At 44.4% G+C, this 17,300-nt stretch overlaps 1 protein-coding gene across 2 annotated transcripts in view; it reads left to right on the top strand.

The window, feature by feature from the left end:
- Nucleotides 1-14,408: 14,408 nt before the first annotated feature.
- Nucleotides 14,409-17,300, top strand: part of FAM199X (family with sequence similarity 199, X-linked) — a 30,081-nt gene continuing 27,189 nt past the window's right edge. For both annotated transcript variants that reach the window (XM_008272824.4, XM_002720169.5), the window contains exon 1: nucleotides 14,409-14,897. In XM_008272824.4, the coding sequence (XP_008271046.1) occupies nucleotides 14,701-14,897 (197 nt within the window). In that variant the 5' untranslated portion in view covers nucleotides 14,409-14,700. The remainder of the gene's footprint in view (nucleotides 14,898-17,300) is intronic.

Raw genomic sequence — 17,300 nt, 5'->3', positions numbered from 1 at the left:
AGAAGGAGAGACAGAGAAAAAGGCATTCCATCAGCTGGTTCACTCCCCAAATGGCCACAAGGGCTGGAGCTGGGCCAATCTGAAGCCAGGAGCCAGGAAATTCTTCTGGGTCTCCCATGTGGGTGCAGGGGCCCAAGCACTTGGGACATCTTCTACTGCTTTCCCAGAACACAGCAGAGAGCTGGATCAGAAGAGGAGCAGCCAGACCAGAACTGGTGCCCATATGGCATGCCAGTGCTGTAGGAAGAGGTATGGCCTACTGCGCCACAGTACCGGCCCCTCATATCTCTCAATATCAACCTTTTGTACTAATTTTTCTTGTCAGTTCAATTGTCACAACTGTCTTATTTTACCTTGAAATGTTATTTATTACCAGAAATTAGGAAATCCTATTTTTTGATTGTTGATAACACAAATGGGAGTGTGAAGTCCACTGTAAATAACTAGTTACTTGAATTATAAATTAGCAAGAGATTTGGTTAGAAAATAGCTTCTTTATGTTTTTAAACAGTTTATGGTATAAGGCCACCTGACACAACTGAAGAAAAAACAGTTTTGCTTTGTTTAGTTCACATCATCCTTGCTAGACCATCTAAAATATGCAAATAAACAGCAAAAAGTCTATTTTATAAAAGACTTAAGCATAAGACTGGAAACAGTGTAATTAGAAGAAAACAGGGCCGGCGCCGCGGCTCACTAGGCTAATCCTCCGCCTAGCGGTGCCGGCACACCGGGTTCTAGTCCCGGTCGGGGCGCCGGATTCTGTCCCGGTTGCCCCTCTTCCAGGCCAGCCCTCTGCTGTGGCCAGGGAGTGCAGTGGAGGATGGCCCAGGTGCTTGGGCCCTGCACCCCATGGGAGACCAGGAAAAGCACCTGGCTCCTGGCTCCTGCCACCGGATCAGCGCGGTGCGCCGGCCGCAGTGCGCTGGCCGCGGCGGCCATTGGAGGGTGAACCAACGGCAAAGGAAGACCTTTCTCTCTGTCTCTCTCTCTCTCACTGTCCACTCTGCCTGTCCAAAAAAAAAATAAAAAGAAAAATAAAAAAAAAAAAAAGAAGAAGAAGAAAACAGAGGGAAAACTAAATGACATTGGTCTGGGTAATCATTTTTTTTTTTTTAGATTTGACCCCAAAAGTTGAGGCAACAAATGGAAAAACAGATAAGTGGGCTCATATCAAACTAAACAGCACCTGCACAGCAAAGGAAACAACTAACAAAGTTAAGAGACAATCCACAGATTGGGAGAAAATATTTGCTAGCCATACATCTGATCAGGGGCCAATATCCAAAATATATAAGGAGGGGCCGGCATTGTGGCACAATGGGTTAATGCCCTGGCCTGAAGCACTGGCATCCCATATGGGCGCCGGTTCTAGTCCCAGCTGCTCCTCTTCTGATCCAGCTCTCTGCTGTGGCCTGGGATAGCAGAAGAAGATGGCCCAAGTCCTTGGGCCCCGGTACCCGCGTGGGAGACCTGGAAGAAGCTCCTGTTTTCGGATCGGCACAGCTCCGGCCGTTGCAGCTATCTGGGATTGAACCATGGGATGGAAGACCACTCTCTCTCTCTCTCTGCCTCTCCTCTCTCTATGTAACTCTGACTTTCGAATAAATAAATAAATCTTTTAAAAATAAACTCTTTAAAATATATATATAAGGAATGCAGTCAGCTCAATGCCAAAAAAAAAAATCAAATAACTAAACCACAGGCAAAGGACTTGGAATAGACATTTCTCGAATGAGGATATATAAATGGGCAATAGATATGTGAAAAATTCTTAATAACATTAATCGTTATATAAATTTGAATTAAAATCACAATGAGGGATGGGAGTTTGGCCCAGCAATTAATAAATGGCTAGGACACCTACATCCCACATCAGAGCACCTGGGTTCAATTCCTGGCTCCAGCTCCTGACTCTCACTTCCTGCTAATACATACCCTGGGTGACACAAGTAATGGTTCAAATGATAGGACTCCTGCCACCCCCTTGGGAGATCTGGATTGTATTCCCAGCTCCAGTCTTCAGCCCTGGCCCATCCCCTGCTGTTGTAGGCATTTGGGAAGTGAACCAGCACATAGAAACTCTGTCTCGCTCCCTGAATAAATAAAATTTTTGAAGGACTACAATGAGATATCACCTCATACCTGTCAGAATGGCTACTATCAAAATAACAAAATAAGTGTTAGAGAAGATGTGGAGAAGAGTGAACACTTATACAGTGCTGATGAGACTATACATCAGTTCAGCCATTATGGAAAACTGTAGAGAGGTTCCTCAAAAAATGATAAATACAATTACCATAAGATCCAGCCATCTGACTTCTGTATATACATATCCAAAGGAAGTGAAATCAATATGTTGAAGAGATATCTGCACTCCCGTGTTCACTGCAGCATTATTACTGATAGCCAAGTTATGGAGTCAACCTAAGTGTCAATCAAGAGGAATCGATTAAAAGTGTGGTACGATGGATTAGTCTTCCTCCTTTAAGCAGAAGGAAAGTCTGTCACTTGCAGTAGGGGTGAACCTAGAGATTATGTGAAGTGAAATAAGGCAGGCACAGAAAGAGAAATACTGCATGTTCTCACTTCCATGTGGAATCTGACAGAGTTTAACTCATAGAAGCAGAGTGCAGACTGATGGTTACTAGATAAACTTCAAATGTTCACACCACAAAAAATAAGTATCTGAGGTGATGGCTATATTCATTAACTTGATTTAATTATCTCACAGCATACATATAACATCACTTTTATTCTGTAAATATGTATAATTACAATTTGCCAATATACAATAACATAACACAAATATAAAAATTTAGCATCTTCTATAGTGTCCAAAATACCCATTTTATTTCACGTCCACCATAACTGAATTCAGACATGCCTGACTTTTAGGAGTGTGCCTAGCCTTCCCTATACAACATATCTTTTCATGCTTATCAATGTCAGTTCTATTTAGACCAGTAGTTCTCCAAGTGTGGACCCATAACCAGAAGTATTAACTTCCCCTGGGAACTTATTACAAATGCAAATCTGGGGGTCTCTTCCAGACTAACTAAAAAAAAAAAAAAACCCACAGATGAGGCCCAGCAGTCCATGTTTTAAAAAGCCCTCTGGCTCCTTCTGAGGCACAAGGAAGTTTGAGAACCACTGACTCAACCTGTTTGCTTTACTGTTGTTTTCTTTGACTAACGAAGCAGCAAGTCTGATGATTCAGGAGCTTGAAAGGATTTGCTTAGGATTGCTGGTGTATGTGCAATTCTCTGTTGTGAGTTTGCTGGAAAACCACGTCAGTGGCACAGAAGTATTTCAAATGCTTAGAGAGCCTGTGAGTCCCACACTGTAGTCCTACTCACGGCCTGCGGGCTCCACTTTCCGGGGAGGCCTTGTTCTTGCATAACACCGACTCTCCCAGGCACGTCCTGGCAGTGCCACTGTGATGGGCAAACGTTCTCATCGGGAATACACGAGTTTCTCTGAGAAGCTGCACCTGGATTAAACAGAGAGAGGACATAACAGGAGGAAAGCTGTAAAGGTTTGCCCTGTTTATCTTCCAAAGATATGTTAAATCAACACAACCTTAGAGCCATCCCAGACTCCACCCTCAAGTGAGTTTGGTGGCCTCCAGTAGGATTTCATAACACATCTTTTTCTCCTTGTTTTCTAACTGCCTGTGTCCAAACTGAGGTAGCCACTGGCACGCTGTAATGCAAAAGGTCGAGGATCAAGGCTAATTACTTTCCTCAGCCACATCACCCGTGCAGCACGCTGTACTAAACAGGTACTGTATTAGTATGTGTCAAGGGAATCAATCCCCTCATCAGTAGCAGAATCTGTTTTTAAGAACCCAGGTGTCACACCCGGCCGACAACATCTTTGTGCTCGATTTTAGCCCCCGTTTGTCTGCTCGCCGCCTCCCCCATGCAACACGCCAAGCCCCCAGTCATAAGTAACCAGAAAATTCCCTCTCACGCCTACAACCACGTCATCAACGGTCGCCGCCGGGTCCGCCAATCCCGTAGTTCCCCCGTACTCATCTTCCTTCACTTCCGTTCCCGTCTCCCGGCGAGGCTGGAGGCAGGACGTACACCTAGGGAGTGCCATGGCCCTCCGCCTCGGCCGCTCGTACGGTGGTGGCGGACAGTCCCTGCCGTACAGCTTCGGCGATCAACGGCGGCGGCGGCGGTGGCCAGACCCGAACCTGCCGGTCGCCTTCACTGACACGCTCGGTCAGGATAGCGAAGAGCTCGGGACGTTTCCCCAGCGCCCAAGGGGTGACGTACAAAGGAGCTCCCAGACTCCTGTTCGCTCCAGCTCTCTTTACTCTTAAACCGCCGCATTAACCCTTTCGCGTCCACGGACTTCTTCCACCTAGAGTGGTTGGGAGATCCAGGAGATTTATCTGGTAAAAGATCAGGCCTATCCACTTCATCTGTTGAGCATGTCTCCAATTTGTGTATAAGTTGAATTGCGAACTTACTTTATAGTTGAATAGCTTAACTTACTTGTTAGCTGACTAGTGTATGATGTTGCCTTTAAACTGCTGTTGAGCCAACCTCAACCCAATTTGCAGTTTCTGACCTGTTCCACCGTGAACCTGTGCCCTTCGTACTCTCCCTTCCCTACCTCCTATTGGTTCTTGTCTGAATATTTAACTGCGTACGTAAAGAGCACAGACTTTAAAAACGGAGTTTCTGAGTCTGAACCACCACTCTACTGCTAACGACCGATGGGATCCTAGGCAAGTGATTCAAGCACGCTCTTGCGTTTCCTCAAATGAAGAACGGATATAGTAACAGTACTTACCTTCAGGACTGCAGTAAGGACATTAACGTTTCACATGTGAGAAACACCTAGACCGTTGTCATACACAGAGTGAAGTAGTACATTGAAATAGAAGTGATAATCATTGAGTCTGATGAAAATCGCTGATCACCTAAGACTTTCTGACTAGTAAAAACTTAATTATAATAATAGCTAACATTTCAAGATCTATGGGAGAGGCGCTATGAGCTTTAAACCCGTTTTGTTGTTGCTGTTTAATCCTCACAATAACCCTTTGGTGGTAGTTAACAATATTATCCTCTCCCCTGAAGTAGGCAGGCATACAGGTTAAAATCGATTAGGTTTGTGAGCTGGAAGACCATGCCTTCGCCACGCCCCTGTGTGACCTCATGCCCCTACCTGGCCACACCTGGGTGCCCACCAGCCAATCAGGTTAATTAACCACTCCCCTTTGGAAGTGGGTTAAAAGCCTGGGACATGGTATGTCCCAGCCCTTCTCTTTTTCCCTGGCCTCTTGCCAGGGGGGGGCTTGCTGTAGCCTTGCGCCCCCAGGGCACATGGCCTTCTGGCCAGGTGCCCTAGGCTTCTTGACCTAGATGCTCCTCCAGGTAGCTGGTTCCTGGTGCTCAGTATGAACCCAGATTTACCTCTCTCTCTTAGATAAACCTCTCTCTCCTATGAATTCAGTGAGCTCTCTCTCACTGAATAAAAGCTTAAAATGTACCATGCTGCCTCGTTTATCTGTGCCAGTATTTAGAATCCTCTAAATATTAGGCAAGAACCCTCTCAGGCTTATTAATATTGGGGATTTATTAATAAGCATATGGTGATATCGTATGTCACCCCAAATTCCGGTAAGATATGTAGCATCCCAGATGGCGCTTCTGGGGAACTCTAAAGGGCCACATTTTCGTATAGATTTTAGGGAGTCATCTCCGATATCACCCCTACTCTATTTTTTTAATGTAGGTGAGAAAAATCAGTCAGCAGGTAACTCAGTGACTTACCCAGAGCTAGTAACAAATAGGGCCAAGATTTAAACTGAGATAAACTCAATCCTCTCTCAAATATCACTGAAGAAATGAGCATACGTTGGTTTCAAGTGCTCCTATTTTTATCCTTAAGAGTTGCCTGAATATCCATACTGGTCAGTAAGACTGGGTTCTCTTCAGAACAAAGTTAGCCACCAGTAAAGCAGTGATCTCTCCTTTGAAGGCAGGCAGCAGTCACAACCACCTCTCTCCACTGTGCCACACAGGCCCTGTCACTACTTATATTACATGAGGCTACTGGGGACAAAGATGCAAGGTCCTAACTTCACCCAACCATTCGGTAAAGCCTGAATATCATTGAAGCTTTAAAAAAAAACTAGGATAGTACCAAGAGAATAGATAAAATACTCTTCTGACTCCAGTCAAAGTAGTACTAATATTCATACTGACACTGATAGTCCTTAGAGTCTGGTATTACTTTCTTGGCTGAGAGTGAACAGGGAAATCCTCTTTAGAAGCTTAAAAAACACAGTAATTCCCTCCATTCCCTTAGAGTCTACAGGACCCAGATATCCAGAATTGTCTTGTTTTTGCTTCATACCTCCCCACTCTCTCTTCCCAACTTATCTTCCGGCAGTTCATGGTTGGCTTTCGGGGGAAGGCTGGTGGTGGTTAAGAGACAGGAGGTGGGAGTGGGTGGGGGGAGGGAGGTAAATTTCCAACTTTGTGGCAGGTAAATGCATTACTACCTTGTGCCACCTCTGTACCACGTTTGCAGCTCCTTGGCCTTTTCCGCTCCCTCTTGGCATCTCAGAGCTCATCTCCCTGCACACCTAGGACAGTCTCTGGGTTCCAGTTGCAGACAAATCATCTCCTCTTCTCAGACCCAGAACCCAACAAGAACACACATGTCTGGGCTTGGCCTTCTACCTGAAATAGCTGTTTAAATGCAAAAAGAGAGTGTGGGATGGTTTTTACGGAATTTTCCCCATGATTTCTGACTGTCAAACTATTAGAAAATGCCCGTGTAGCAGTAGAGCTGTGAGAAGTTCAGTTCCAGAGACCAGGAAAGATAAAAATCCTGTTGCCAAGCAAAAATGTTGGCAGAGGGATGGCAAGCAGATAAGACTGATCAAAAGCAAGTTGAAATAAACGAAGTAGGGAGTATTGGTGAGTGGGTCTTAGACACCAACAAGTGACTTTGCCTTTACAGCTCCATTCACCCTAAACCCCCTACTCCCATTCTGGAGACTTCATCTTCCTTACAATTAAATCTTCAATGTGAAATGTCATAAAATAGCTTTCAAGATATCTTTTACAACTAAAACTGTCTTTGAGATTTTCTGGAAGGCCCTTGGACAATTGAAAGCTTTTTTTTTTTTTTTTAATTGTAAAAAGAGAGTCCTCAAAGTCATGTTTGTTTGGTATTACTATTGATAATTGTATGAGGAGAGTTGTAAGAATTATATAGAGATTTCATAGTGTCTTTGCTCTATATAATATTTCTATTTTCCTGAATCCTCCTGGTGCTTTGCCTAAGGATATTAGCCAACAGAGTGTTAACAGTCATAATTTCAGCTATTGTTTTAATGTTTACTTAGCAGCACATTTACTTCTTATTCACTTGAATCTAGCATATTTTAGGCCATTAGCCTTCAATTAAAGATGTATATCAGACTTATTTATAGAGTTTCATTACAATACAGATTTTTAGACCTTTTCCAGACTTGCTAAATCTCTTTACTTGATATTCTTGATACTCTTGTCAGTATATATTTTGCTATGTGTTTAGTGTAGTCATGGCATAGTATGAACATGGTGTTTCTGAATTAATGTTGTATTTTGTTTTTCCTCCATACAAAGTGTGTTTACCCATTTTGTATAATTTTTATAAATCAAATGTAACATTTATTATCTTAATTGGAAATGACTAATTATTATGCTTATATTTTGTTGAAAACATTATGAATTGGCTTTATTATTGGGATTATTTCCAACATTACACCATTTGGCCTGTTGGTTTGTCCTCTAGGAACGAGAATCAATTGGTAACTTAATTTAGGACAGGAAAAAAATGGAGAGGAGCTCTGATTCAGGAACTGAAACCCTCACTACTTTAGGAGAATTCTGGATTTTTTTTTCTCTGCTCAATCTTTTTTTTTTTTTTAAAGATTTTTTTGTTTGTTTGAAAGGCAGAGTTACAGGGAGGCAGAGAGAGAGAGAGAGAGAGAGAGAGATCTTCCATCCGCATCTCCCACGCAGGTTCAGGGCCCAAGGACTTGGGCCATCTTCTACTGCTTTGCCAGGCCATAGCAGAGAGCTGGGTCGGAACTGGAGCAGCGAGGACTTGAACTGGTGCCTATATGGGATGCCGGCACTGCAGGTGGAGGCTTTATCCAGAACTCCACAGCACTGGCCCCTCTGCTCAGTCTTCTTAAGTTAATGCCTTACTACAGGTCTGGGAAGTATATAAAATCCTATATGCTATGCTTCAGAGAATGCAGGTGACTGAATGGTTGTCCCACACAAAGTTATTTCCACTTCCTAATTCCTGAAACATGCGAGTCTTATTACTGTATAGGGCAGAAGAGTTGATACCTTAAGGGTTTTTTGAGGAGAACTTCATCCTAGATGATTTGGGTGGACCTTAAATCCAATGACAAGTGTTCATATAATAGTGAAGCAGAGGGACATCTGATACACAGGGAAGAGGATGACAAGAAGATGCAGTTGGTGAGTAAAATGATGAGGTGACAGGCCCGGGAATGGCAGGGCAGCTACCCGAAGCTGGAAGGGGCAAGGGGCCATTTCTCCCCTCAAGATCCTACAGTGTGTAGCATTGACAGTTTACAGACTTTAAGTCTCCAGAGATGTGTGAGAATCCATTTCTATTGTTTTAAGACTCCAGGTGCGTGGCATTTATGTATAGTAACTGTGAAAACCAATACAACCCCTAAAACTATAGAGCTTCTTACCCCAGAAGTTCATGAAATCCAAAGGCAGTGGTTCAGAACAGATCTGAGTTAGGGCATAGAATTTGGCTTGTGGAGGCAGAATGTGGGCTGTTTCCACAGAAAAATGTAGAATATATGTTCCTGCAGACCTCATTGTGATCATTAATACTATTTTTAAAACCAGAAAGTGGGGGCAACACTGTGGCGTAGCATGTAAAGCCACCGCCTGCAGCGCCAATGTCCCATATGGACACCAGTTTGGGTCCCGGCTGCTCCACTTCCGATCCAGCTCTCTGCTATGGCCTTGGAAAGCAGTAGAAGATGGCCCAAGTGCTTGGGCCCCTGCACCCGCTTGGGAGACCTGGAAGAAGCTCCTGGCTCCTGGCTTCAGATCCGCGCAGCTCCGGCCGTTGCAGCCAATTGGGGAGTGAACCAGCAGATGGGAGGCTTGCTTGCTCTCTCTCTCTCTCTCTCTCTCTCTCTCTCTCTTTCTCTCTCTCCCTCTCCCTTTCCTTCTCTCTCTGTGTAACTGTGACTTTCAAGTAAATAAATAAATCTTAAAAAAAAAAAAAAAACAGAAAGTAAACCAAGAAATCAAAAATTGGGTAATTTGGAGAATTACATCATAGCTGGTTCTGCAGACCCCTGGGGTTGGGGATGGGATTTTTAACCTTGGTTTAATATAGGAATTCTTTTTTTTTTTTTTACAGGCAGAGTTAGACAGAGAGAGAGAGAGAAGTCTTCATTTTTCCATTGGTTCACCCCCCAAATAGCCGCCATGGCCTGCGCGCTGCACCGATCCAAAGCCAGGAGCCAGGTGCTTCCTCCTGGTCTCCCAGGAGGAAGGACCTGGGCCATCCTCCACTGCCTGCCCAGGCCACAGTAGAGAGCTGGACTGGAAAAGGAGCAACCGGGACTAGAACCTGGGGTGTTGGCACCGCAGGCGGAGGATTAGTCAAGTGAGCCACGGCAGCAGCCTAATATAGGAATTCTTGGCTCCTGACTGAGACGTGGGCTAAAACTCTGATCATAATCCCTTTTTAACCTTTTGTCTGTTTTGCATTTTTAGATATGTGGTCTCTACTGAATGATCTAGAAATTGGTCATACTGCAGAAAGTGTAGCAAAACAGAGATTTAGACAGCAACCACTAGAAACTTGGATATTAAAACAACCATAGACAGAAACTTAACGTGCATTTGGGATGCCTCAGACAGTGAAGGTCTGGAATGATCACATACTCAGATATTAATGATTTTTCTGTCTTGGACTGATGAACAGGCACAGGAGGGACTGAGGATCAGAACTGACTAGCCTCACACTCAGCCTGAACTCTGAGTGAGAACTGAAGCCACACTTTACTATCTACGTTATTGGAATTTTGTTATTTTGATGTCTTTATTAGCCATTCTTTATTTGCCAGGACTGTCCTGCTAAGCAAATAGTTTGGTCATTACATGAATTTCCCCACTGGGGCCAGCACTGTGGCCTAGGAGGTTAAGTCACTGCCCGTGACAACAGCATCCCATTTGGGCACCAGTTTATGATCCATTGTGATCCACTGGCTGCTCCACTTCTGGTCCAGCTCTCTACTAATCCACCTGGGAAAACAATGGAAGATGGACAAAGTGTTTGGGCCCTGCTATCCACAGGGGAGACCTGGAAGAAGCTCCTGGCTCCTGGCTTTGGCCTAGGCCAGTCCTGGCAGTTGCAGCCATTTGGGAAGTGACCCAGCAGGTGGAAGATCTCTCTCTCTCTCTCTCTCTCTTCCTCTCTGTATGTATCTCTGCCTTTCAAATAAATAGATAAATAAATCTTTATTAAAAAAAACTTTCCCAGGATAGAAGGATAATATCCAAAGCCAATTGCTTTCCTATATACCAGCAACAAAGAAGTGGAATTTAAAATAAAAAAAAAACCTACAATGCATTATTAAAATATGAACATACTTCAAAAAGTTCATGGAAAATAGAGTTAAAACACAATGGACATTTTCTGTGAACTTTTTGAAGACCTCTCATATATCAAAATGACCCAAAGAGAAACAAAAAGAAATGCTTGAGTACAAACCTAACAATATATGTACAAAATTGATATGAGAAAAACTATGGAGTCTGATGAAAGAAATCAAAGTACTAAATACATGGGGGAGGATTCCATGTCCATGGATAGTAAGAATATTGTGAAGATCTCACTTCTTCCCAACTTGACCTATAGGTTCAATTCAATCCCAAATGCCCAGAAATTTATGTTATAGATATCAACAAATTGATTCTAAAGCTTGTATGGAGAAGAAAAAGACCTAGGACAGCACAATGTTGAAGAAGAAAGTCAATGGACTGATAATGTATAACCCACTTTAAGCCAGGCTTCCAACTATTAATAAACTCTACCCTTACCTTTACCCTCTGAAACACTGCCCATGCTTATGGAAGTGGTGTCCTCCTTTGCCACAGTAAGCAATAGGCTCAATCTCTGTTTTATTTGTAGATTATGTTGATATTTGAGTAGCTAATCACACACACACACACACACACACACACACAAACTTTGCACCCATCAATCACATGAAAAAATTACAACAGTTATATAACCAATCATTGGGTCAGATCCAATATATTTATGTCCAAAAGTAAACCAAATGAGAAAGGTTGGTTGACAATTGTCAATACCATTCAGTCTCTTCACAACCTTCTTGCAGCCTATCAGCTCCCTGGTACCTGGTAGGTAAATTATACATCCAAAAGAATTCCAGGCAGATTAAACCAGGGTTTCCTCCCGGGATCAGACCTTCAGAGAAGATGGGGAAACTACTCTACCCACATTTTCAGGGAAATAGAAATAGAAATCTTAGTGGGGAATGAAAGGGGGGAATGAATTGGGTAAATCCATTCATAATGAGGCACAGCCAAGGGACAAGCCAAGTAAACTAAGGTAAGAAAGCAAGATGCACTATAGTCATCAATCCCTAATGATTAAGAACTTATATATATATATAAAATACACAATTTGAGTGAGCATTATACATATAGTGCACATAGTATATGAATTACTGTCATATTAATACCAAACATACTACCTAGTAGCGGACATATATTCTTGGCTTTCACTTCCGGACCACTTATTTTTTTAAAAAAACTAAGCAAACCTTCATTTAGATAGCCAGCTGTAAAGTATGAGGTTCGCTTCATTTATTTTCTCACTAGCTCATGACAATTAAAGTAGTATTACCTTGTGCCAACTTGATTGTAAAAACAGACTTAAATACATGTCCTAATTATGTGACAGCAGTTAGTCATCATGAGGTCATCCAGATACTCCAGAATATGCTTAAAATTAAATGCAAAAATAAAACATACTTGTAGAAAACTTGCAGACTCTGTCATTAGGCTCCAGCTTGAAAAACACCTGCTTCTTAGAGTATGTGTAAAATGTGTGTATATTTAGACTGTTTTGTTAGCTTCTTATTAACAGTTTCTGGTGCTGTTACCTGAGTACCTACATTATCATGCAGTACATGACTCTTGTTTCATTTAGACAATTGAGTCTCTTTGTTTGTGGGGACTAAGCCATGGGCAGTTTAACCTCAGGGCCCTGGGGATGGTGCACTGGGGATCCTAGGTCAAACCATCCCCACCTTCACTTCCCAATTTTTAAATTGGACAAACCCACTAGATAGTAGTGAATGGTTGATTTTTGAAGGCCACATTCACAATGCAACACACCTTCTTGCTCTACAAATGAACAAAAGCAAGAATACGCACAGCAGGCAACCAAAGAACTAAAGCAAGATAATACAGTTGAACCTCTGTATCTATAGGTTCCACATAGCAATTTCCAATACAGATGGAAAATATTTGAAAAGAATTGCATCTGTACTGAATACATACAGACTCTTTTCTTGTCATTATTCCCTAAACAATACACCATGACAACTATTCACGTAGCATTTACATTGTATTAGCAAGCATAAATAATCTAGACATGATTTATAGTACATGGGAGGCCATATACAGATTATGTACAAACACTATGCCATTTTATATGAAAGTCCAGAGCATTTATAGATTTTTGTATCTTCAGGGGTCCTGGAATAAAAGCTCTGTGATACTGAGGAACAACTGTATATATAAATTTTAAAGGAGTCTCTGAAGAATTGTTTTCATTGTAAGTTGCACAGGGCAAGGCAGGGTTTAAAACTCATTGGGGCTTGTTTGTGTGATAATTCTTCTTCCCACTTTCCCCTCTTCCTCCTGAATTCTTACCCCTTCTTTCCAACTAACACTCAAGGATCAGTGTAATGAGTTCTTACATGAAGCCAAATATATTTAATGCAAAGAGTACTGCTAATTGAAGACTATATCCTTATAATTTTACATGAAAGGCCAGCGCCGTGGCTCACTTGGCAAATCCTCCACCTGCGGCGCCGGCACACTGGGTTCTAGTCCCCGTCGGGGCGCCGGATTCTGTCCAGGTTGCTTCTCTTCCAGGCCAGCTCTCTGCTGTGGCCCGGGAAGGCAGTGGAGGATGGCCCAAGTGCTTGGGCCCTGCACCTGCATGGGAGACCAGGAGGAAGCACCTGGCTCCTGGCTTCGGATCAGTGCAGCATGCAGGCCATAGCAGCCATTTGGGGGGTGAACCAATGGAAGGAAGACCTTTCTCTGTCTCTCTCTCTCACTGTCTAACTCTGCCTGTGAAATAAATAAATAAATAAATAAATAGATAATTTTACATGAAAAGGTGCTTCCTTTTATAAAATAGTCGTTAATCTAAAAGGTTGTCTTCATTTGGCAAATAAAAAATCGGCAATCTTGGGTTTTCCTCCAAATATAAGTTTAAAATTTTACACATCCAAGATCTGGAATCATTTGTGTAGAATACAGAGAAAAGAAGTGATAGGAAGAAAGAACAGTATATGACAAGTTGATTTATGTTGAACAACTCCGTAGCTTATTTTCAGGGGTGAGCAGAGAGTTATTAGGAGGGAGTGCTTAAGTCCCCTTCGTGAGTCAGGGAAGGCTTCACAGAAGAGGTAACATTTGAGCTGAGGCTTTAAGGATTAGCTTGAGAGAAAAGGCAAGGCATTCCAATCAGAGCGCATAATGCCAGGAAAGCACAGAGCACAAAAGAACACTGCGTGTCCAGCAGCTCTGAGTAGCCTGCTGGCTGTAGTGTGGTGTTCTTGGAGTTAGGTGATCAAGGGTGAGGCAGGGACTATTTTTCTACTTGCTCTATCGCCCCTAGAGCTCACTACACAGTGCTGGACGCACACACTGCAGGGAGCTCAATAAATACTTGTTGAATTGGGACAGGGGGATCGAGTATGCTGCGAATTAACACATCTGGATTCTTTCGCACGCACCAGCAGTATGACCTTGGCCAAGTCCCTTTTCCTGGGGCTGGGGTTGCTCCTTTAGTAATCCTAAGCGAGCGAGAAAGCGGAGGAGGTTGGACGGAGGTGCCCGGCCTTTCCAACGCCCGGAATCCCTGATTTGTTGCAGGAAGGGCGGGGTGGGCAGGGCCTAGGGAGCGAGGCTGCGGCGGACGGAGGTTCAGTTCCTCCTCCGCTCCAGCAGGGGGCACACGGAGCGGTTCCCCACCGCCCTTCCCCTCCTGGCTGGCGCGGGGCTGACTGCAGCAGTAGCGAGCCGGGAGCGCAGTGGGCGGGGCGGGCCGGACAGGGCGGGGCGGCTGTGAAGGGCTAGGGCGGGCAGTGGCGGCGGCGGCTGCAGAGGCCACTGTGGCGCTGACTCGGTGGCCGGCGGGCTGCTTGTGTCCTCTACCGGCGTCTTCGCTGGCCTCGCACAGCTCGGGCAGCGGCGGGCCGGGGCCCTCAGCCTGCCAGTGAGCTGCGGCGGGCACACCCGGGAGCGGCGGCGACACCGGGCAGGTTAGAGTGGGGGCAGGGGGCGGGCGCGGGAGAAGCCCAGAGTCAGAGAGGGAGCTCGAGCCAGGCCGTGTCCAACCATGTCCGACGAGGCATCGGCCACCACTTCGTACGAGAAGTTTCTAACCCCTGAGGAACCCTTCCCGCTCTTGGGACCCCCTCGCGGGGTGAGCACCTGCCCCAGCGAGGAGCCGGGATGCCTGGACATCAGCGACTTTGGCTGCCAGCTGTCGTCCTGCCACCGCACCGACCCCCTCCACCGCTTCCATACCAACAGGTACGAACCGTCGCTGAGGGCAAGGGTTCATTTCCCAAACCCCTGCCTCTTGGCTGCAGAACGGACGGGACCCCCCCCCCCCCCCGCCTCCCAGTTCCCAGTACTTCGCCCAAGGCTGTGTCTCTGACCGCCCCCTCCCCCACCTTCCTTGGACCAGCGCTCATTCCCGGGCTCCTTCCCTGTTTCCCTGTTCCTCCTCCTTATTTTCACCCCTGCCCTCCGGTTTTCCTTTCTACCGGCAGCTTACTCTTTCTGTTTTCCCCATTCGTCTTCTGGCTGTCGCGACTCCTCCCTTCCCTATCGCCTCTCTTCACCCTTCACCTTCTCCCCTCTTTCCTCCACCTCTATCCCCTGTGAGTCCCACACCTTCACCCTTGATTTTTAGAGACTTCCCGTTCCCCATCCATCTGCAAAAGTTTAACCCCTTCCATTTCCGGTGAGCTGCAGAGCGGCTTTCGGAATGACTCCAAGTCAGTCCGTGGGTCTTTTGAAAGGTGGCACTTATGAAGCTAGAACTTTCCCTGTTTTTAACCTGCCTTCTTTCAGCCCTACTCCCCACCCCCAGGAAACAAGTCAATTTTGTTTCCCTCTTTCCTTTATGAACTCTTAGCCTTAGGGGCTTTAGGCCCTGCTGAAGTGTTGAAGCTTAAATCTGGAAGATTCTTTCATGTAACATACCTTTTGGTTTGCTCCCCCAGTGTGTGTTTATGGAGTGAGAGGCAAACAGAACAAGGTTTAGATTGAACTTACACAGATTTATTCACAGGGTCCATCTCCTCCTGACTGGTTTTATTGCATGGTAGTTTTCTGGAGAATTCTCTCATGTGAGCAATTAGTGGCAGATGTTATGGGGGATTTAAAGATGTTTTAGATATAGCCTCAACTTTTAATATAGGTGGGTATTTGAGAAATGTATTCACGGGACTGAGAGAGTATGTGCTCCAAGGACTAGGAGAGGGGTTCAGCTATGGAAAGCACTGGAGAGAGAAACGAAGGAGTTTAGTTCTGATTTTTGATCTGAGTTTACTGCTATGAGTATGATCAGATCCTCCTACATTTTATTATCTTGCATATTTTCCCCCATCCTACTCCTTAAGTCATTTTACAAATTTATTGAGTTTTACCAGGTACAGGTCTGTATAAAGTATTCTAACCTAAAACAAACTTATGTAGTCTCTTTGGAAACAGAACAGCAGTGTAATATGTTCTAAAAGAAGTGACAGATGTGTTACAGCTATTCCAAATCCTCATTGCAAAACTGAAGAAACTGAGGCCCAGAGAGAAAAGACTGAGTTGAAGGTCATAAAACCTAGTCAGGCCTAGACTGTTCTATGAAGCCAGTGATGAAACTTGGAACAAAACTAATGGGTCTGATGTTAGGAGTGGTCCTTATAGGTTCTTAGACTAACTCACAGAAGCCTATTGAATCTAGGATGTCCCTGTCACATAAATGTTAACATATTTGTGAACTAAACTGTCCTAATAAAAAAGAATACCTTTGCACATATTTGGTATTCAGATTTTACAGGGTTACAGCCAAGTCCCATACACAGGAAAAGTGATTTAAATGATTCCAGAATTGGCTTGCTCTGGTGGTGAGGGCGAGGGCATGGAGATGGAGGTTGAGGGTGAGGACTGCCAGAACTGGTGGAGGTAATGGGGAGTGAAGCGATGAGAATGATAACGTGGTTTGGTTTTTTGTTTCTTTTTTTTTTTTACAGCTTGTTCCGTTCCTCCTACTCCTCCCCATTTTTCCCTTGTGTTTTCTTCCTCTTTTCTTGACAACTGTGGTAGGTCAAGGCTAATTTTTTTCCAGAATGGGGCAGTGAAGGTGGAGGGGGAGGTTCCTGTAAAGCTCCAGTTTTTTCAAGTCAAGTCAATATTTTTCCTAGATAGTACTTTTTTTTTTAAAGATTTATTTATTTATTTGAAAGTCAGAGTTACACAGAGAGAGGAGAGGCAGAGAGAGGTCTTCCATCCAGTGGTTCACTCCCCAATTGGCTGCTATGGCCGGAGCTGCGCAGATCCGAAGCCAGGAGCTTCTTCCGGGTCTCCCACACAGGTGCAAGGGCCCAAGGACTTGGGACATCTTCTACTGCTTTCCCAGGCCACAGCAGAGAGCTGAAACTGACTACTTTTTTAAAATCTTCCTCCTACCCGATTTTTCACAAGGCTTTGAATGGCAGCAGGGAATCTAATGGTCTCTATCCTTTCACCAGAGAATGGGAAGCTGAATTAGCAGTATTTACAGGATTTGATGTTACTGCCCTAGGCTATCCTGCTTTTTATATCTTTTCTCCTTCTGGAATTTTCTGCCTTCTTACTCCTTCTCAAGATGGCTTTTGAGAGGACCATATGCTTTCAGCCATTTCTTTTCTGGGAGAAGCAAATAGCTAAATCATA

Source organism: Oryctolagus cuniculus, chromosome X (assembly GCF_964237555.1).
Source record: "Oryctolagus cuniculus chromosome X, mOryCun1.1, whole genome shotgun sequence".
Lineage (NCBI taxonomy): Eukaryota > Metazoa > Chordata > Mammalia > Lagomorpha > Leporidae > Oryctolagus > Oryctolagus cuniculus.
Note: the sequence above shows the minus strand (reverse complement) of the source record. Positions and strands in the feature narration are given on the sequence as shown.